At 43.1% G+C, this 21,649-nt stretch overlaps 1 protein-coding gene across 1 annotated transcript; it reads left to right on the top strand.

Moving 5' to 3' along the window:
• The first annotated feature begins 423 nt into the window (after positions 1 to 423).
• On the top strand, positions 424 to 6,000 carry LOC145356123 (immunoglobulin lambda-1 light chain-like). Its single transcript, XM_080208734.1, has 3 exons — positions 424 to 472; positions 613 to 960; positions 5,678 to 6,000. The coding sequence occupies exons 1-3, from the start codon at positions 424 to 426 to the stop codon at positions 5,998 to 6,000; spliced, it is 720 nt and encodes a 239-aa protein (XP_080064860.1).
• The last annotated feature ends 15,649 nt before the right edge of the window (positions 6,001 to 21,649 follow it).

Here is a 21,649-nt window from a genome sequence, read left to right on the forward strand (position 1 = left end):
TCTCTAATGTGTTAACCTGGGACGCTACACCTATTAAATAGCTTACTGTCCGCAACATTTATTTATTGTAATCTGCAGGCTTCCAGAGATCAAGCAACGATCCATTTAATCTCTTTTATGTTTCGCCGCACCGTTTTTTTTGGTGGAGGGCGGGGTGGGTATTGAGGCATTTTACATGCTATTCTGTGCCTTGGGAAACTTATATTTCTTCTTTTCCAAAATGGCTGACGTGCTCATTCGGCAAATATCAGACAATACCGAAATGGAGATCTTTGGCCTAATATCACGTGACAAGAAATTTGCATAAGTAATTCATATTCATTCGCCTTGCGGTGTTTGAATCTTTTTAAGGAGAGGTTGGAATGGACTCAGAAGCGCATTCGTGTCAGGATTTATTTTCTCTCCTCTCCCCAAACCTTCACCATGACACAATCGATTGGAGTTCTCGCCGCACTGATACTCTGTTTCCACAGTAAGTACGGGCGTCGGCCTGAAGTGACGCTCATTTTTTTCACATTATCTGCTTTTGCGCTTGTGTTTTAACGAACCTGAATTGTGAGCTATATTCAACATTTCACAGTGTGTGACTGACAATACTTTGCATTTCACCAGGTACAATTGCGGATCCTGTCCTGACCCAACCAGGATCCATTTCGTCCTCACCGGGAAAGACCGTCACCATCACTTGCACCATGTCCGGAGGCAGCATTAGCAGCTACTATACGAGCTGGTACTGGCAGAAACGCGGCAGTGCCCCTGTGTTTGTTTGGTACGAGAGCTCCACCAGAGGTCCAGGAATTCCAGATCGATTCACCGGATCTGTGGACTCATCGAGTAACAAGATGCATTTAACCATCACCAACGTGCAATCGGAGGATGCTGCAGATTATTACTGTGGTTCTCGGCGCAGCAGTGCATCTAGTTTCATTTTCGGGGGAGGAACTAAGTTGAATCTGAACAGTAAGTAAATCACTTAAATGTCCTCTAACATCTGTGACGCTGTCTTAATAACAACATTTCCTCCTAACGGTCGGATAGGTGGATTGAATTAGTGAAAATCAAAATGATTGCTCATAAAATATTTTTATGGGGGATCTTTGATTCAGCAGCCAATAATATTGCAGCGATAGCTGGGTTCAGACCTTCGGCGATTTTCTGGAGTGTGTGCAGTCCCGGTCTGCTCTGCTGGGACTGTCCAGAATTTTGCGCCGCCTGATCCAGTCGGTAGTCCAAGGAGATGATTTGAATGCGGATTGCTAAAAAGATGGGATGTTTTCATTCGCTCAGCCAGTGTTAGGAGTGCCCCAGATGTACGAACACCGCGAGCGGAACTATAATTAGCAAGGCGATAAACATTTCAAAAGTGAAAAACAACAGGCATAGATTTGAGCTAAGTGAGCATGTTTTTTACAAGCCACGATCGGCCCCTTGTGTGCTCGAGAATTCCACGATTGTATGAAGGCGACATGGTGGTTCAGGCTGTTTCACACGCTGCCCTTGTGGTCTGATTTAATGGGCTCGAATTCCATTCAAAAGAACAAAGAAAATTACACGTAGGAACAGGACCTTCGGCCCTCCAAGCCTGCACCGACAAAGCTGCCTGACTTAACTAAAACCGCCGACCCTTCCAGGGACCATATCTCTCTATTCCGATCCTATTCATGTACTTGTCAAGGCGCCCTTTAAAAGTCACTACCGTATCCGCTTCGACTACCTCCCCCGGCAACGAGTTTCAGGCACTCACTATTCTCTGCGTAAAAAATCTGCCGCGTACATCTCCTTTAAACCTTGCCTCTCGCACCTTAAACCTATGCCCCCTAGCAACTGACTTGAGAAAAAGCTTCTGACTATCCACTCATTCCATGCCTTTCATAACCTTGCAGACTTCTATCAGGTCTCCCTCAAACTCCAACGCTCCAGTCAGAACAAACCAAGTTTGTCCAACCTCTCATCGTAGCTAATCCCGCCCCCCCATACCATACCTGTTAAATCTTTTCTGTACCCTCTCCAAAGACTCCATATCCTTCTGGTAGTGTGGTGACCAGAATTGAAAGTTATATTCCAAGTGCGGGCAAACTAAGCTTCTGTAAGGTTCACATCAGGCTACTTCATTCCACGTAAAGCAACATTGTGTTTTAAAATCTTTTTTGCATTGAGTCTGCCACTCACTCCCACTGGTCCCCAAACTCACTGAAAATCGTTCAATACAAGATTCTCAGCCTAACAGTTCGGATTAATCCCGGGTGTCCAAAATAACCATACTGTTGCGAGAATTCCGCCAGTAATAATCCACCCTGATTGTTACTGGATCACATAGTAACAAACATCAAGGATGAGCAGGATATTTGCTTTGTCGGAAATTACGGTTCATTTTCTCCCTATCCAATCAGTTGTTTTGGAATGTCTCAGAATACGTTGCCAGGTTTTTGACTATCGTTGTGGACTTGTTCAGATTGCTGCTGGTTCTGTGATTGTCAGTGAGTTGCAATAGAACAAAACGTGGGGATTACTGCCATTTTTATTGATTCATGGGATATGATCAGAAAGCATTTGTAACAGGTACACCACAGAGGAGTTAAGAATTTTTGGCCAAGGAAAGGCGGTATAGTTCTACTTTGGTATGCTGTGTAACTTGATGGGGATTTACCAACTGGTGATGCTGCCTTGCATCTGCTGCGAGTGAGTCCGTCCAGTGGAAGACATGGCTGGTTTGAAAGCTCTTGTCAGAGTTGGGGCAGTGAACCTTATAAATATGCACACTGTAGCCCTGTGCGTCAGTGAGGGAGGAAAGCAATATAATATATTCGCAGAATCATCGAATGATATATCTTTACAACATTGTTACAATCTACTTGGCCAATCGTGTCTGCACTGGTTCACAAGGAACAACCCAACAATTAATAATTAGCCTTTCGATTACACATTGTATGTGCGTTTATGAGTTCACTAATTTGCCAATAACAGCCTTTCCGGCAATAGGTTCCACATCCCCTAAACCCTCTGGTTGAAATTATTCCCTTCGAATCTCCGCTAAACCTTCTACTTCCAACGCTAAATCCAACTCCCGTTCTTATCGGCCCCTCAACCATTGGCAATACTGTTTTCCGATCCATTCTGCCCGGGCACCTCAGGATATTATGCCGTCAACTAGATTTCCCTTCAGCCTCGTGTGTTCCAAAGAAAAGGGCAATCCAATACTTACTTAGAACTAAATATTCCATTTCAGCCGACATCCCTCGAGATCTCCCTGTACTCGCTCCCCTACAATTACATTTTTCCTATGCACCTTTCCAGCGGTCTCAGCATAACCTCCAAGCTGTAACAATCTCTACCTCGCCACATAAATGTAAGTGCCTCACATGCCTTCTTTGCTACCATATCCACTTGATCAGCCGCTTTCAGGATCTGTGGACATGCATTTTCTGTTCACTAATTTCTCAACATTTCATGGCATTGACCCATTTATACTGTGTACTTGCTTGTCTTGACGTTCCTGAAATGCAGTTCCTTACACTTCTCCGCATTTAATTCCATTTGCCGCTGTTGCATTTATCTGACTAGTCCATTGTTGTCTTCCTGCATTATCAAGTTTTCTTCGTTCGCAACCACGTTGCCAAATTTGTATCATCTAACAACAATCATAGAGGTACTCATTGATATACGGACCCTTTGCTTCCTGCACCTGAACCAATTTCGGATCAAACCTGTTCATCCAATTTGTGAACTTAACAAGAGCCTTGCTAATATCCATGTAGACTATACCAAAAATATTGCGGTCATTCACCGCTCATGCTACCTGCTCAGAAATACCAATTCATGCTGGTGGGGTAAGATTTTCCGCCAGCAAAGTCGTGATCGCTGTATTTGATTATGCCGCGTTTATTCCATTCGTTCTCCCTTTAGTGAGGTTAGGTTCACTAGTCTATAACTATGCTACCCCCCTTTAGCCCTGTCACAACTTCATCAGTCATCCTGTCTCCGAGAGTCAAGCCTGCTCCAGGCACGATTGGAAAATTGTAGTCATGGTCTCTTCCCTTCTCAATCTTCCTTTCCTTTATATATTTATTTTTTCTTCAAGTCATTTATTGATTGAACTAAGTTGCGGTGAAATAGGTTGCATGAGGCAAAAAGGGGAAAAAAAAGCTATTGAATATTTTAGTTGTTACATTAACAAATCAGATCTGGTGAAAATGCCAGCGTAAAAATAATTCACTTAAATCCGCTGCCGTTTAAATAGAAGTTGATCTTCACACCTGCTCATCGATGCAAACATTTGAGATTATCCAGCGAAACATTCGGGGGCGCAGGGAGAAGATACAAGTTTTGAAATAAGGGCTGGCGGCATTTGTCTGCCGACTCAGTTTCAACATCCAAATTACATTTCAAAAAATAAGACCAATTTCTAGCTCGAAAGACAATCGATTTTTAGACCGACAGCGACAAGCCTCATACTGTTGTCATAGCTGACATAATACCGCAATGTCAGGGCGAATTGTAAAAGGTTAGCCTTATCCTTTTAGTTTGAAATGAATATTCATATCTGAACCATTTCTTCGATGCCTTACAATATCTTAACGTATTTACTGAGCGTTTCCCCATTGATAAATGTGGTAGATGGTAACTTAAGTAGTAAATAGTCACTTAAAGAGACAAGATTCTGATACAACGCCCTTTTAGCTTTGCGAATATCGACTAATGACCAAAGAAAGAAAATGCAAACTTTCATTGACTTAGCGCCGACCACGACCTCAGAACGTCCTCACAATTAGGTGTTTGTGATGAAGAATCATTCTTCAAATGTCAGAATCATGGATCCGCTATCTAAGCACAGTAAGACCTCAGACTCCATCTGCTTTGGCGACAAGGCGTGCGAGATAAATAATTATGAGGACATGTTTGGTTTATTACTGGCCTATTGAGGCTGTCGTTAGGTTATGTTGTTATATATTAGAATTGTTTACAATATTTATTAGAAACTTTTCCTCTTAGCTGTAACAAATCGTTTGTGACACTCCACTCGGAAAAAATGTCTCCAAAAATTTCATTGCGACAGGAAGTTATTTGTTAAGATTTACGCTACATCGTTGGTCTGGGCGGGACACGGTGTGAAGCCGTGGCAAAGAATGTACACAAACCCAAATATCAGTCCAGTATGTACGACTTGCGTCAGATAAGTGTAAATGGTGACAGAAGCAAACAACCGATTTCATTACTTAGAATCGAGTTTTTTGAATTGCAAAATACAGAAATGTTGCGGTCAGCGTAAGTTCTAATGTTGACCCCAAATTCTGAGTGACTAGCGTTATTCTGAAATTCTCGGTGGTCGCGACGCTGGCTTGGGCAGCGTTGCCTCAGATCACAAGTGGATGCACTGAACCTCCCGTCTTATTTTTCTCTTTAATATTTCAAACTCCACTATTTCCTTTAGATCAGATTTTATTTGTATGTTTCTGTCCGTGCAGGGGAAAAAGGAAAATCTTTTCAGGTTGTTCATGTTCCAGAAACTAGAGTCCCGGCCTTTATGCATTTGGCATCAATAAGACTCCACTATATAAAATCTATACATTCTTGTAGAATAATACCGATTTAAAAAAAACAATCTGAAGAAGGTGAAACAACGATTCAGTCATTTATGCCGATTTTTAATGGATGTGCGATCCTTGTCTCTACATTCCAGGTCCACGGAACCCCACTGTGTCTCTCCTTCCGCCTTCATCGGATCAAATCACAGCGAAGAACATGGCGACCCTGGTGTGTTTGGTGAGCGGTTTTAACCCGGGAGCTGCGGAGATTGAATGGACTGTCGATGGCAGCGTCAGAGGGAATGGGGTGGAGACCAGTCGGATCCAGCAGGCGGCGGACAACACGTTCAGTGTGAGCAGTTATCTGACTCTGTCAGCCTCAGAGTGGAACTCACACGAGCTTTACTCCTGTGTGGTCAAACATGAGACTCAAGCAAACCCGCTTCGTACAAGCATCTCCAGATCCAGCTGTATGTGATTCATGCATCTAATGCATTTTTCTGTTCTGCCGTTAGTAAAGTTTCATTTCAGAATAAATTCCGCAAATAATGGAATATTTCAAACATCTCATCACAGTTTGTAGCAGATCGGTTGATTCAATTCGTTTCATTTTATCTGTGTTCATCTTCAATGGACCAGAGCTTCAATGTAATGTTATTGATATTGCTGTGTAATAAAATCATTATACCGTTATCTCGACCGATGTTCTGTTAATTTTCTTCTCCCCTTAAAAACAATTAATGATAGCATTCTAAAGGGAATTAAATAATGAGATTATATTGTGATATTCTGCACATTCTTTTAAAAGCCAATGACACCCAGGCACAACAAGGAGATGATCGATGACGTTAAATTAACACCATGAAGTAATATTGCAACATTTTTTTAAATGGACCTAGTTATATTCTGCCATTGTAATGAACTGTGTCTCGAGATTCACAAAAATACACTAACGGGCAGACATTTCTAATCCGCCTGGTTACAAATATTCAGGGCAAACTCCGTCACTGCCTCATTTTTTAATGCAGCAGATGCCATGCAGGTTCTGGTACAGCAAGTCATTCTTTTAATATACTGTCCGATTACTTGAATTGGCCTATAATGATTATATTGAAGGAGGCGCTTTACTAACAAAGGAGACAAATGTCGATTCCTGAGGATCATTTCTGGAATGAGGTCATTTTGCCGATCGAATTGAGGGTTAGAGTGATTCATAAACATAGAACCATAGAAACATAGAAAATTACAGCTCAGAAACAAGCCTTTTGGCCCTTCGTGTCTGTGCCGAACCATTTTTTGCCCAGTCCCACTGACCTGCAATTGAAACATATCCCTCCACACCCCTCTCGTCCATGAACCTGTCCAAGTTTTTCTTAAATGTTAAAAGTGACAAAGTGACATGTCGGCAGATCAGGTTAAGTTCTGGAGGCACTGAAAACTGGTTGACTCTTCGGCATTCATAGATAACAAAGTGAATTGTCCAGTGAATTCTGTGATCCTGTGGCCAAGATATGATAGCCAGCAGCTCGAAATATTTATCTAACGTTAAGAGTCCAGGTGTTTTGAATGAACAAAGCGATTTGGGTGCCCTTGTACGTGAACACAAGGTAAATTAGGCATCAAACAAAATGCCTGCCTTTATCACAAGGGCATTGAAATTAAAAAGTGGGGAAGTAATGCTTTCTGCTTTGTAAAGCCCTGATTAGATCACATCTGGCGTGCTGCTTTTAGGTTTTCACACTGAGCTGATGGAGTTTTACGGCCTCTCTCGATCGAGACCGGAAATCCCCGCTCGACGTCAAGGGACATTTCCTTTCTCTGCCCAGTCCGCTCTGTTTCCGTGGCGCGCGAGGCGGTACGATTGCCGTAGATATATTGATATCATGAAGGGGTATAGGGCTGATTCGTCAGGATGACGTAATTGCTGAAGGGTTCAATTTTGAAGACCGATTGTTTAAACGTGCTATGTGTTGCCCTTTAAAGCTGGTGGAGGAATCCAGGCCAGAATGAAGCCTTTCGCGTCTGTGCCGACCAGCAGTTGACTTTTCCGTTCCTCATCAATAGGTTTCTTAAATGCCGTGAGGTTCCTTGCTCCGTCACCCTTGCAGACAGCAAGTTCCGGATTCCCAGCACCATTTGGCTGAAGAAGCATTTCTTCAAACCTTCTATAAATTGCCTGCTCCTTTAAATCTTTGCCCCGGGGTTATTGCCCGCTCTACCGAGGTGAAAGGTTTATTCCTATCTATTTCGTTCATAATTTGTGCCCCTCGATGAGCTAACACCTCAGCTTTCTCTGCTCTACAAAAAATAATCAGAGCTCAGGCAGCATCCTGGTGAATCTCCTATGAGGTGCCTCACTCAGGCACTAAAAGAAACTCAGATGGTTCCAAAGTTATAATCTAGTAGTAACAAAAGACACTTTTATTTTAGCAAGGATTGTGGAAGCAGTATTTTAGAATAGTGCACCTGAGGGTAGATGGAGTCAAGAGCATGTTTTGACAATTTGGACCATGCTGCATGATGGAGGCATACTGAATACCAATATATGTGGAGGAACACTGCCTCAGCAAGAACTTTGTCCTTACTTGGAACTGCCTTAAATAGAGACAGCAAGAGGTACAATTTATTTGAGAAGGCATGACTTTCCAACACTGGTATTTTGCAGAAAATTGGTTGAAAATATTTCAGGAGCTCTCGTTTCTTGATTGATGTGAGGCTATGGCTGAAGCAACAATTTGTGTGGCTTTGCAAAACCGAGCGCTTATAGTGAAGGAAGTTAAAACCCTGAAGAAGAATACAGATTGGAATAGTGACATTTTTTCTGCTAAGTCACTCAAGGCAATTCACTGTCTGCCTTTCCTTGCACTCTGTCTACCTAACTGACATATTAAGAATGATCAGCGAGTGCAACAGGATAGGTCCAGAGAAATTATTTCCACTAATCAGCGTGGCCAGGTGGTTAATGTTTCTGTAAGGGAACAGTTCGGGAACAGCGACCACAATTCAGTAAACTTTAAGATACTGATGGATAAAAATAGGTTAGCCCTCAAGTTAAGGTGCTAAATTGGGGGAAGGCTAATTACAACAATGTTAGGTAGGAACTAAAGAATGTAGATTGGGGGCAGATGTTTGAAGTAAAACCAACATCTGGCAAATGGGAGGCCTTCAATTGTAAGTTGATAGGGATTCAATTACCGGCACATTCCTGTGAGGATGAAGGACAGTATGGCAAGTTTTGGGAACCTTGGATAACGAGAGATATTGTGAGCCTTGTCAAAGAGACAAAGGAAGCATTTGTCATAGCTGGGAAGCTGGGAACACACGAAGCAAGTGTGGAATAAGGAAAATAGAGAGAAACTTAAGCAAGGAGTAAGGAAGGCTAAAAGGGATGACGAAAAAGGCTTGGCAAGCAGGATTAAGGAAAATCCCAAGGCTTTTTATACGTATGTAAAGAGCAAGAGGGTAGCCAGGGAGAGGGTTGGCCCACTCAAGGACAAAGGAAGGAATCTATGCGTGGAGCTAGAGGAAATAGGTGAGGTATTAAATGAGTACTGTGTGGTAGTATTCAGCAAAGAGAAGGACTTTGTGGATGATGAGTCTGGGAAAAGGTGTGTAGTTTGGGTCACGTTGAGATCAAGAAGGAGGAGGTATTGGGGTTCTTGAGAAGTATTAAGGCAGACAAGCCCCCAGGGACTGATGGGATGTAATCCACAATACTGAGGGAGGCAAGGAAGGAAATTGCTGGGGCCTTGAGAGAAACCGTTGTATTCTCACTGACTACAGGGGAGGTCTCAGAGGAGAGGAGAATGGTCATTGTTGTTCCTTTGTTTAAGAAGGTTAGCAAGAATAATCCAGGTAATTATAGGCCAGTGAGCTTTACATTATTGGTAGGGTTATGTTTGGAGAGGAGTATTTGAGACAGGATTTATTCCACTTGGAAATAAGTGGACATATTAGTGAGAGGCAACATGGTTTTGTGAAGGGAAGGTTGTGTCTCACAAATTTGATCCAGTATTTTGAGGAAGTGATGAAGATGGTTGATGAGGGTAGGGCAGTGGGTGTTGTCTACATGGACATCAGTAAGGCCGTTGACAAAGTCCTCATTGCAGGCTGGTGCAGAAGGGGGATCAGAGATGAGCTGGAAAGGCGGATACAAAACCAACTTAGTCAAAGAAGACAGAGGGTAGCAGCGTGTGTGCTTTTCTGAATGGAGGACTGTGACAAGTGGTGTTCCTCAGGGGATCAGTGCTGAGACCTTTCCTGTTTGTAATATATATATATGTAACTAGATTAATTAGTAAGTTTGCGGACGACATAAAGGTTGGTGGATTTGCAGACAGCGGTGAGGACCATCAGAGGATACTCCAGCACATAGATCAGCTGGCAGATGGAGTTTAATCTGACAAATATGAGGTAATGCATTTTGAAAGGTCTAATACAATAGGGAAGAAACAGTAAATAGCAGAACCCTTATGAGTATTTCTAGGCAAAGGGACCTGGGTGTGCAGGTACACAGGTCACTGAAAGTGGCAATAGTCAAGAAGGCAAACGACATGCTTGCCTTCATCGGCCGTTGCACTGGGTTTAAAAATGGACAAGTCACGTTGCAGCTTTATAGAACCTTATCTAGGCCACATTTGAAATACAGTGTTCAATTCTGGTCGCCACGCTACAAGAAGGGTGTGGGAGCTTTGGAAAGGGTACAGAAAAAGATTTATCAGTATGTTCTGGTATGGAGGGCATCAGCTATGAGGAGAGCTTGGAGAAACTTGGTTTGTTCTCACTGGAACGAAGGAGGTTGAGGTGTGACCTGATAGAAGTGCAAAAGATTATGAGAAGTATGGACAGAGCAGATAATCAGATGCCTTTTCCCAGGGTGGAAGAGTCAATTGCTAGTGGACATATGTTTAAGATGCGAGGGGCAAGGTTTAAAGAAGATGTACGAGGCAAAAGTTTCACACAGAAGGTGATGGGTGCCTGGAACTCGTTGCTGGGGGAGGCAGTGGAAACAGATACGAGAGTGACTTTTAAAGGGCGCCTTGAGCAACACATGGCTAGAACGGGATTAGAGGGATATGGTCCATGGAAGGGTAGGGGGTTTTAGTTATGTGAGGTAGCATGATCGGTGCAGGCTTGGAGGGCCCAAGGCCTGTTCCTGCGCTGTAATTCTGTGTGTTCTTTGCTCTAATAACACAATCCAGAAAAAATAGAGCGTGTACTTTCCTTAGAGTGAAGCTATTTGGGAGTGAAATGACAGAACACTACTTCACATGCATCATAGTTGACTTGAATTTTTTTTCATATATCGCCTCATTGCCTTCCACAATTCATTTTCTATATTAGACCCATGTTGACCGTGTTTCCAATAAATTACTGACCATCTAACTTTCTTTTTATCCCCCCAGTTTCGCTGATGTCATGAACTGCTATCTCTCCTCAGATAGTGTTCTTGCTTTCACACCGATTACCATCTAACCCCTCCTTGAAAACAGCCTTGTTCCTCTTTCCTTATAAACTACTGCCGATCTTCAGTTAACATTCCCTCTCTAAACTACTTGAAGATATTGCCAACCCCGCATCCATACGATCGTTCCAACAACTCCAGCATTGAATCCCCAGAATCTTTCTGCTCCTGCTTCTGCCACACTACTGATATGACCTTTATCAAAGTTACATTCCATTCAAAGTAACGAAAGCAAAGTATTAATGTTTTTTAAAGATGTTTATAGTTTCTTTGCTATTGTCACAATAGACTTACAACTATCGGTTGTAATCCAAACTGCAATTCCTGCAATGAAGTTACTGTGAATACCTCCTACTTCCCACACCCTGGCGCCTGTGACAATTTTGCATGGCACATGTTTCGAACTGTGGGAGGCAACCGGAGTACCCGGAGGAAACCCACGCAGACACGGGAAGAACGTGCAGAGTGTGCACAGAATGTGACCCAAAGCGGGACTCAAAACCGGGTTCCTGGCTCTGTGAGGCAGCAGTGCTAACCACTATGCCGCCTTACTGCTCATTCTTTTCGGACTGGCGTTGGTCTTTGACGCGATTCTACACGCAATCCAACAATTCTCCATCGTTGATCAGTTGCTTTGGGCCTATTCTCGTGATCAGGTTCCATTATTCTTTATCAAATGATATCTACAGATTTGCCTGCAATGGGTAATCTTCCTGCTCCCATCCCAGCCACTCAACAATATTTCCCTGGCCCCCTTTCTTTTTCCCATTCACGTGCTCCCCCTTGAAGGCATCATCTGAAGGTATATCAGGCTTTTTATGCAATCTGAAAGCACGAAGTTCTATCTCACCACCGCCTCACTGAACAATTCTACTGTGATGATTAGAAATCTCCAACTATTGGGAAGAACAAATTCTTTGCGCGGTGAGCGCACCTTTGAGCCCATTGAGGCCCGTAAGTGGCCGATTAATAATCAGTCAAGTGCTTCATCCTGTAGGCACTACAATAATTCCCCTGGCTGGGACCGGACTATGTCAAGATAATGTAACAGGGGAGCTGAGTGTTGGTTTCGGGCAAGGGGAAGACTACCACTTCCCTGGGTGGGATTTACACATGGGTCGCACCGAAGCCCCATAAACCTATATCATTTGGCCTACATCATCTTTCGTCTTTCGAGACTGTCGCCACTGCTCGAACCTACAGAGTTGCTGCACTAACGGTTGCCCGTCAGTCCTCTAAGGCGGTACCTCCTCTGCAGAAGGATGTGCATGCCTTGCCTTTAGCTGATTTCTTCCCCCACCATCTGTCCAATGACTGAGGAGCACAGAATGAGCGGGGAATTGAATTGGCGGAGCAGACAAACCGACTATCTGAAAGGCCCTGCCCTTGCAACTGAAGAGTCCAGCCGGATGTTTGCCCTGGCTGTGAAATCCAGAATACGGGGCTTCAACTCAGGATCAGTGGACAATTGTTTAGGATAGAAGCAAAGAGAAGTGATGATGGCCAGTTAATGGAAGGCAGTGTCTCGGCTTAATCTTTCAATTGTTTATAGTTTCTATTGACTTTTAGAAGAGACTTCTCCATCTGCTCCGTCATCATTTAAACTTTTGCATTCCTGATCATAACAACTGGCTATGCAACTAAACAAAAATATATGTACGTAGAAAGGATAAACACCTGGATCCCTCCAAACGGAAACACAATTGAAAAATGACTTAGTAAACTTACATTGAACTCAGTTCCGAACTATTTCACAGAAGAATACAACACAAAAGTATCATTGACCCACTGTACTCTTTAAAAGAGCTATCCAAGTAATCGCACTCCAGTGCACGATTAGCATTTCATGCAGACATCGGTTTCATGAATCTATCCAATTTTCATCTTGAGGGTATAATTGAACCGGTTTCCTGTACACTTTCAGTGAATTTCAGGTCAACAAAACTCGTTGCATATATTTTCATCTGGCACATTTGGAGGCGGAATTTTCACTGTTTCTGTTTCCACAGATGCTTCCAGACCAGCTGACTTGTTTCCCGAATACTCTGGGTTTTTTCCTGTTATTTCTTGCCTTTGGCACTGTGGCACATTGCTAAGCATTGCTAATTCTCCCTCAGTATACCCAAACAGGTGCCGGAATGTAGCGACTGGGGGATTTCACAGTAATTTTATTGCAGTGTTAATGTACATTTGTGACACTAAATATCAACTTGAAATTGTAAAGTTAAACGATAAAAAAACGTTGAAAGTGTGGGCGATAGAAATTGAGTCTGAAGAATTTGTAGCAAACAAAAAGACTGCAGATGAAGAGAACCGGCATTTTGCTTTAGTCTTCACTGGACAGGGTACAAATAGCATCACAGAAATAGCTGCAGAGCAGGAAATGGAAGAGAAAGACTCAGGAAAATTAGAATCGGCAGGGAAATGACACTAAGAAAGTTTTTGAAGATGTGGGCTGATAAGTCCTCAGGGCCTTTTGGATTTCACCCGAAGGTCTTAAAAGAAGCGACAAATGACACAATTGATAGGTTGGTTTTAATGTTCCAAAATTCCCCAGTTTCTGGGAAGCGTCCATTAGATTGGAAAATAGCGAATGTATCACCTTAATGCAATAGGAAAAAGAGACCTAAAGCAGGAAATGGCGCATGTTAGCTGTACAACGCCAGTTAGCAGAACATGTGACATATAAGGAAAATATTAGCAGCGGTTATTAAGATTTGAAAGCAGGGCACATAAGTAATATCACGGCAATCAGATAGAGCCAATACAGTTTTGCCAGAGGGAAGTCATGTTCATCCAATTTGCTGGAGTGATTTGAAGAAGTAACGTGCTGTGGATAAAGGGGAGCAGGTGGATGTACTGTGATTTACAATAAGCATTTAATCAGATGCCACAGCAAAGCGTCTTGCGGAAAATGAGAGTTTATCGTGTGGGGTCATGGGCAGAAAATTTGCGAGCGAACAGGAAACAGAAAATAGGCAAAAGGGACAATTTTGTGATTGGCAAGATGTAAGGAGAGGTGTGCTACAGTGATCAGTGCGGTGGCCTCAACTGTTTACAATATATATAAATAACGGTATGCTTTCAGCACGGCACCAGTTGTGTTCTTGCTTTCTGCTAGGCTTTACATACGCTCTGATGTTTTCCTCTCCCTCCCCCAAACTCCTTCACTCCTGACCTCTAATTCTCATCTGTCACTACCTCCGGAATTGAAAACAAAAGTTGCGCCATTGCCGTTTTGGCCTTACTTTGCTGTTATTGTTAGATTCATTTCAGGTGAACGGCACTTTCCGGAACACGTAAACTAATCATATCAGGGGGTCCATTATCAAGAGAACTGCTAACAGCGTGTCACCAACGTGGCTGGTCATGTATTGTACACGTTTCCCTAATAGCACAAATGCTTTTGATTTGATTTGATGTATTCTTGTTTTATGTATTAGCACGCAGTGACAAGTATTGTATCTTACACGCCATACCGATAAAGCATACCGTCCATAGAGAAGGAAAGGAGAGAGTGCAGAATGTGCTGTTACAGTCATAGCTAGGGTGCAGAGAAACATCAACTTAATGCGAGTTCGGTCCATTCAAAAGTCTAAGGGCAGCAAGGAAGAAGTTGTTCTTAACTTGGTTGGTACGTGTCCGCAGGCTTATGTATCCTTTTCGGGACGGAAAACGTGCAGTCACAAATGTACTCATTAAGGGTGCAGACTTCCTGCACGGAATGATGTTAATGAAGCGAATGTTTCTTTCAGCAATTCAGAGGTTTTTGGTTAACATTATTACAACTACTTATGTTCAAGATTTATTGCCAGATACCATGAAGGGATTCAGAATCATTGCTTGTTCCAGGAATCTGCAATACTAATCCGGCAATTAGTGGCCATTCTACAGCGTCCGGCATGCTTTACAGTGTTAGTTCCTACCCCCTTGTTTGAGGCTGCGCTGCACCTATTTTCGAAACGTTTGAAAAGCCTCATAAAAGTACCGATGGGATTTGCGCTTAATTTATTAGAGACTGAACACTTTCACCGAACACAGCAGTGCGAACAACCCTTATACAGAAATTGTGTTTCTCTCTTCACAAGTGCGACCAGAGTTCCTTAATTTATCCTGATTTTCATGTTATAATTGTCATTTCATTCCCCCTGTTTTCTATTGGACTTTGCACGATAGATGAAAGAAGTCGAAAACGAATCCCAATGAACCTGCGCACGTTTTGCGGCTGAACCAGCAGATGGCAATATTGCACTTAGTATGCCAAGAACACATGAAGTGTATATGCAGCGAAAATTATGTCAAAATATCAATGAATGATAAAATACGTGGATACTTGGAAAATAGGGATTCAGACATGAAAGTCGTTTTCAGAATATTCTCGTTGGGTATTGCCAATTAATTTCAATGTTGAATGTGTTCGTCTTTTTAGTGGTGAATGTCCATAATGTCAGAAAATCCGAATGACGAGAAGCAGTAAGAAACCAATGTCAATAAATATCACTTCCTTTCCTGCTTCATTCACTAAAGATAATGCTGCCAGCGCCACATTAATGGATCTGAAGTTTCAGAAATTTGACAGGATAAAAATAGACAAAAAGGGCACAAATACGAATCATACGATCATGTAAATTGGAAAGGGGATTAGGCCTAAGATCGTGGCTGATGTGGTCGTGGGCTCGACTCCTAATTTCGGTCTACCCCTATACTCTTTGGGTCCCTTTTCAATCAGGAACCTATCGAATTCTGCATTTTTTTTAACGTGATGTGGGCATCGCTGGCTAGACCAGCATTTATTCCTCACCGCTAATTGCCCCCGAGATGATGGTGGTGAACTGTTTTGTTTGAATCAGCGCAGTCCCTGTGGTTTAGGTAAGCAATATATCCCCGTGTCAGATTGCGAATGACTTGGAGGGAAGCGCTAAGATGGTGGTGTTGCCATGTGTCTGCTGCCTTTGTTCTCCTGGCCGGTAGCGATGTGATTTTGTAAGATGCTGCCTATGGAGCTGCTGTGGGATTTTTTAGTGCATCTTGCAGATGGTAAACACTGCTGCCACTGTTCATCATGGTGGAGGGAGTTTGTGGAATAGGCGCTAGTCAAGTTTTGTCATGGATGGTATAATCTTCTTGAAAGCTATAGAAGCAGCACTCTCCTGCCAAGTGCAAATGTTCCATCTCATTCCTGACTTGTGCCTCGCAGATGGTGGACAGGTTTGGCGAGTCAGCAAGTGAGATACTTGCCGCAGGATTCATAGCCCCTGACCTGCTCTTGTAGCCATCATATTTAAATGTGAAGATCAGTTCAGTTTCTGGTCAATGGTCGCCTCAGGATGTCGACAGTGATGGCAATACCATTGTATGTTAAGGGAGAATTGGTGGATTCTCTGTTGTCGGAGATCATCATTTCCTGGCGCTACGTTTCCACGAAAGTTACCTGCCACTTGTCAACCCAAGCTTGGATGATGTCCTGGACTTACTGCACGTGGACATAAACGACTTCAGTCTCTGAGGATGTGGGAATGGTATTGCGCACTGTGCGATCATCCTCACTGCTGACATTATGATGCAAGGAATGTCATCGCAGCAGAGAAAGATGGTTGGACCTCGGACACCATCTTGAGAAACTCCTGTAGTGACGTTTGCAAATTAGATGATTGAACTCCAACCACCACAATACTCTCCCTCTGTGCGAGGGATGACTCCAACCAGCGTAGAAGTTTCCCTCTGATTCGAATTGACTCCAGCATTGCGCGGGCTCCTTAATCCCACCCGTGCTGCGTTGATGTCAAGAGCAGTCGGTTCACACCTGACATTCAATTACTCTTGTCCATGTTTGACCCAAGGCTGTAATGAAGTCAGGCGCTGAGTGACGAATGGAATCCAAACTATGTGTCGGTGAGTAGGTTCCTGCTAAGTTCCTGCAGTTTGATTGCGCTGTTAATGACCCCTTCCATCAATTTACTGATGATTTGGAGTGGCCTGATAGTGAATGAATAAAGTTGGAGATGCCCTTCTTTTTGCGTAGAGGGCATAACTACGTAATTTTCTGCAATGCCCCGCAGATGGCAGTGCTGTGGATGACTCGCGCGGCCGCACAAATCGTCAGAAGTGTCGACAGAATACAGATAGGGCCCAAAGCCTTTGCAGTATCCGACGCATTCGGCCAATTCTTGATATCACGTGGAGCGAATTGAATTGGTCAAGCTTGACATCCGTGATGCTGACCATTTTTGTGAAGGCGAAGATGGATCATTCACTTGGCACATGTGACAAAAGAAAGCTTTAGCCTTATCTTTTTCACTGATCATTGAGGATGGGGACATTTGTGATGTCTTCTCCTCCAGTGAGTTGTTTAATTATCCACTACCATTCATGATGGGATATTCCTGGTAAAGCGAGTTCCACCGGCCAATGGCTCTCACAGAGAATGAAATTCTCTTTATCTCCATCCCAATTGAAAAACTTCTTATTTTAATTCATGTCCCCTTCTTCTAGTCTCTTTAGAAGGGAGGCACTTCTTCTGCATTCAACATCTCAATTCCCCTCAGGACAGTAGGTCTTCCAGCAGGATCACCTCTAATTCTTGTAAACTCTAATGGATACAGCTCCAACTTGTCCAACCTTTCCCTATATGATATCCCTTTCATCTGATGGGAGCACGCCGTTCTGAGGTACGCGGGCCAACAGGAAAGTACTTCAGACGTGCTCTCAACAAAGGACAAGTTTGTAGAGAATCTTCCCTACTTCTATATTCCAGCCCACTTGCAATAGGTGACAACATTGTATTTGCTTTCCTAATCACTTACACCTTCATTCTAAAGTTTTGTGAATCACGTTCCTGTGCACCCAGATCCCCCAGTGTTACAGATCTTTGCACTCTAATCTCCGTATGAATCATTTGCTGCTTTCCATTCTTCCTGTCAAAGTGGACGAATTCGCATTTCAGCACATTGTACTCCACCTGTTTCTTTTTACCACTCACGTAGCCTATCTAAATCCCTTTGTATAGTATTTATGCTAACCTCGCGATTTACTTTCCCCTCAGTGGTGTTAATGTCGTGAGAAACACTAGCAATCAATCCGTCCCATCATCCATATCATTTCTATAAACTGAAAATAGTTGAGGCCCCAGATGTAATCCGTGTGACATCCCACCGGGTCCAGTTTGTTCCCCCCCACCCCTCAACCATAATGCTCAATTAACCCATCCCTCTGTTTCTGTAAACCAACCAGTCCTCTATTCCTGATAAATATTACCCCATACATTATGAGCTCCTAAGTGGCTTTTCATAATGTATCCTTGAAGCGGTATGAAATGCGTTTTGGAAATCGAAGTCTACAGGCTCCTTTTTATCCACGTCACTAACAATTTGCTCAAGTAAGCATAACAAATTAGTAAAGTATGGCTTCAATTATTTAAAGCCGTGTTGGCTTTGCATAATTGCAAGTGCCATGCTAAAACCTTCTAATAATAGATTCCAGCATTTAAAGTTTGACATATGTTCGCTAATTGGCCTGTAGTTACATGTTTTTTTTGCCTGTTTCCTTTCTTGAATAGAGGAGTTAGATATCCTATTTCCCGATCTCATGGGATTATAAAATCACTACAACGCAGAAGGAGGCCCATCGCGTCGGCATCCACTCTCCGTAAGGGTATCTTCCCCAGCTCCATCATGTCCCAACGGCTTGCCAGCCTTTAGTTCTTATTGTTTTCTCAGCAGCATTGACCTGGTGTTTGTAGTTGCTTTATGTCACTCGCTCCCTTCTACCTTTTCCCTGCAAGTATTTCTGGGATTGTATTTATTTATTTAACAGCGAGGCAGAGAAAATAAATCAATTCTGTTGCCATGATGAATGGGATGGATAGGATAGAGGTGGAGAGACTCTTCCCGCTCAAAAAAGACAGTAGGACTAGGGGGCACAGCCTCAAGATAAAGGGGAGGCGGTTTAGAACGGAGTTGAGGAGGAACTTCTTCACTCAAAGGGTGGTGAATCTCTGGAATTCTCTGCCCGTTGAAGTGGTGGAGGCTGCCTCGCTAAATATTTTTAAGAAGCGGGTTGATGGGTTCTTGATAAGAGAGGGGATTAAGGGTTATGGGGAGAGGGCGGGAAAGTGGAACTGAGCTACAACAGATCAGCCATGATCTTATTGAATGGCGGGGCAGGCTCGAAGGGCTAGATGGCCTACTCCTGCTCCTATTTCTTATGTTCTTATGTTCTTATGTCCTCATTTCATAATACGAACTCCCGACGCTCCTTCTCCAGAGTAACCACACTTACTTAAGTGGCATTTTTCTTTTTAAAAGTATGTGGAAATTCTTACATTATTTTAATATGTCCAGCTAACATTCTCTCGTAGTCTAAATTCTCCTTCGTCCTTACTTTATTTGGCATTCCTTGTCGCTTTTTATATTCTTCCCAATCTTCAGTTCTGCCACTAATCGCAGAGTTTTGCACTTTTGCTTCCAGTCGGACGCAATCGTTGGATTCAACGTCTCCATGAAGTCGGCCGCTATCTGTTATTTCAGCTGCGTCCCGTCTGTAGTCAACTTTAATCTGCATTCCTGGCCCCATGCGAACCGTTTTCCGATTCCGCTTAAATGTCATGAAGGTGGTTATTCTCTCGCACCCGCTGTCTGCGTTAACTGAACTAGTATTTGTCTCCCTCCCTCTCTCCACACTGCAGATGTGAACTCTGTATATTCCACCCACAGGCAAGGCCTTAAACCTCTCAGTCCCTGGGTACTGACTGCACTGCATGACGTGGACCTGAGACATATTCTTTCAGTAAATACCCTGCGATAACTTTCAGCCTAACAACTTCTATTACATGTTCCTGATCCCTTTAACTGACCGCCGTTTGGAAATTTTCGCAGTGGCGGAGAAATTTTAACATTCCTTCCCCAACCTTCACTCTAGCGACAAGAGTGTCAGTAAAATTCCAACAACCGGGTACAAATGCAAACAAATATGTTAACCCTTTTATCTTTGTTAGGTCCTCGCTAGAGTAGTGAGTCCCGTGCTTGACAATATTCTTCGGATGTATTTCAAGGCCATGGAGAGTGTGCAAGAAGGTTTATTAGCGTGTTTCCAGCGATAAAAGTCCTCAGATGGAAAGATGAGAGAATCTGGAATTGTTCTTCTTAGAGCCGCACAGAAGATTTGATAAAGAGGTTGTTAAGGGTGTTGGATAAAGAAAGTAGAAGCTGCTACAAATAGCGGGAACTTTGATCACCAGAAGACAGGGAGCAGGAACAGAAGAAGGGTGGTGGTGGGTAAACATGATCCGACTCTTAATGATCTGGAGACAATTGGATCAAAGGCTAGCGGAAGAGGATTTAACAGTCACTGTCAAAAAAGTGGAAAATATGTCGAAAACTGGAGTAAGATCAAGACAGAAATTCTAGTTCCATCGCTCGTTTACAGAACCGACGTGGATGCGATGGGCTGATTGCCCTGTTTCTGCGATGAATTCTTCTGAAATTCTTTATACTGACGCAACTGCATCTGCAGCCGCGACCGTTAGCTTTCCAGGCGAAGTAATTAGTTCATTTTCTTTCTCGTTCTGCTCAGTGCGCCTCAACTGCATAACCGAAATGTTATTTCTCTCAATTGTTCAAGGACACTTGGGGGGTGAAGGTGTGTGACAAGCAAATATTATCAATGTTCGAAGTGCTTGCCTGATTTTGTTTAATTTTTCAAATGAGGAGGTAATGGAGTATGGTACGATGGTTTCTGCAATACTGTCGTAGGGCGAGAGGAGGAGGTTGTGTTCGGGGAAGGGTCACCTGCCATCAGAAATCTGATTTTAAAGAATTGCTACTTTCAGCTCATTTCTCCGTCGGCCAATGCATCGACATTCTCAAACTCATTTTTCCCCATGACAGCAAATGTACCCGTCAAATCCAACAACAAAAACCATGTGGAAAGCTGTTTCCCAGAGCATTTCATTTTGCCAAGGCTCAACTCAGTTTGGATGCCGCGGGTTTCCAACACTTGAATAGTGTTGAGTGGACAGGTTGGCACCTCAATCACATTCCAGTAGGTAATAAAATGTTCTTCGGGGCTTGTTTATCATTCGCTCACTTCAGATATCTATCTATCTGACTATCCCTACATCTATCTATCACTAATTTTATCCATCTCTACATATCTATCTATCTATGCCGAGAAGGCAATAAGGAGTGTGGTTAATTCCCTTACACCCCTCTGTGTGCACATGAAATCTCAACTCACACTTTTTGTCGCTAACTTATTCAACAGGGACGCCACGCTCTTGAACAGCTTACTGTCCTCAACATTTATTTATTGCAATCTCCAGAGTTCCAGAGATCAAGAGATCCAGAGATTCATTTAATCTGTTTTATGTTTCATCACACCGTTTGTTTGTTTTTTGGGGGGGATTGGGTATTGAGCCATTTTCATGCTAGTCCGTGCCTTGGGAGATTTATATTTCTTCTTTTCCAAAATGGCTGACGTGCGCATTCTGCAAATATCAGACAATACCGAAATGGAGATCTTCGGCCTTAAATCACGTGACAGGAAATTTGCATACTTCATTAATATTCATTCGCCCTGCGGTGTTTTTAAGGAGAGGTTGGAATGGACTCAGAAGCGCGTTCGTGTCAGGATTTATTTTCTTTCTTCTTCTCCCCACACCTTCACC

Source organism: Carcharhinus amblyrhynchos, chromosome 20, assembly GCF_965287045.1.
Source record: "Carcharhinus amblyrhynchos chromosome 20, sCarAmb.v2.hapA, whole genome shotgun sequence".
Classification (NCBI taxonomy): domain Eukaryota; kingdom Metazoa; phylum Chordata; class Chondrichthyes; order Carcharhiniformes; family Carcharhinidae; genus Carcharhinus; species Carcharhinus amblyrhynchos.

Excerpts from the sequence above, each read along its gene's own strand:
- LOC145356123 (XM_080208734.1), top strand. The coding sequence starts at position 424 with ATGACACAATCGATTGGAGTTCTCGCCGCACTGATACTCTGTTTCCAC. Across the intron at positions 473-612 it reads ACTGATACTCTGTTTCCACA|GTACAATTGCGGATCCTGTC; the intron begins GTAAGTACGGGC and ends GCATTTCACCAG. Across the intron at positions 961-5,677 it reads AACTAAGTTGAATCTGAACA|GTCCACGGAACCCCACTGTG; the intron begins GTAAGTAAATCA and ends TCTACATTCCAG.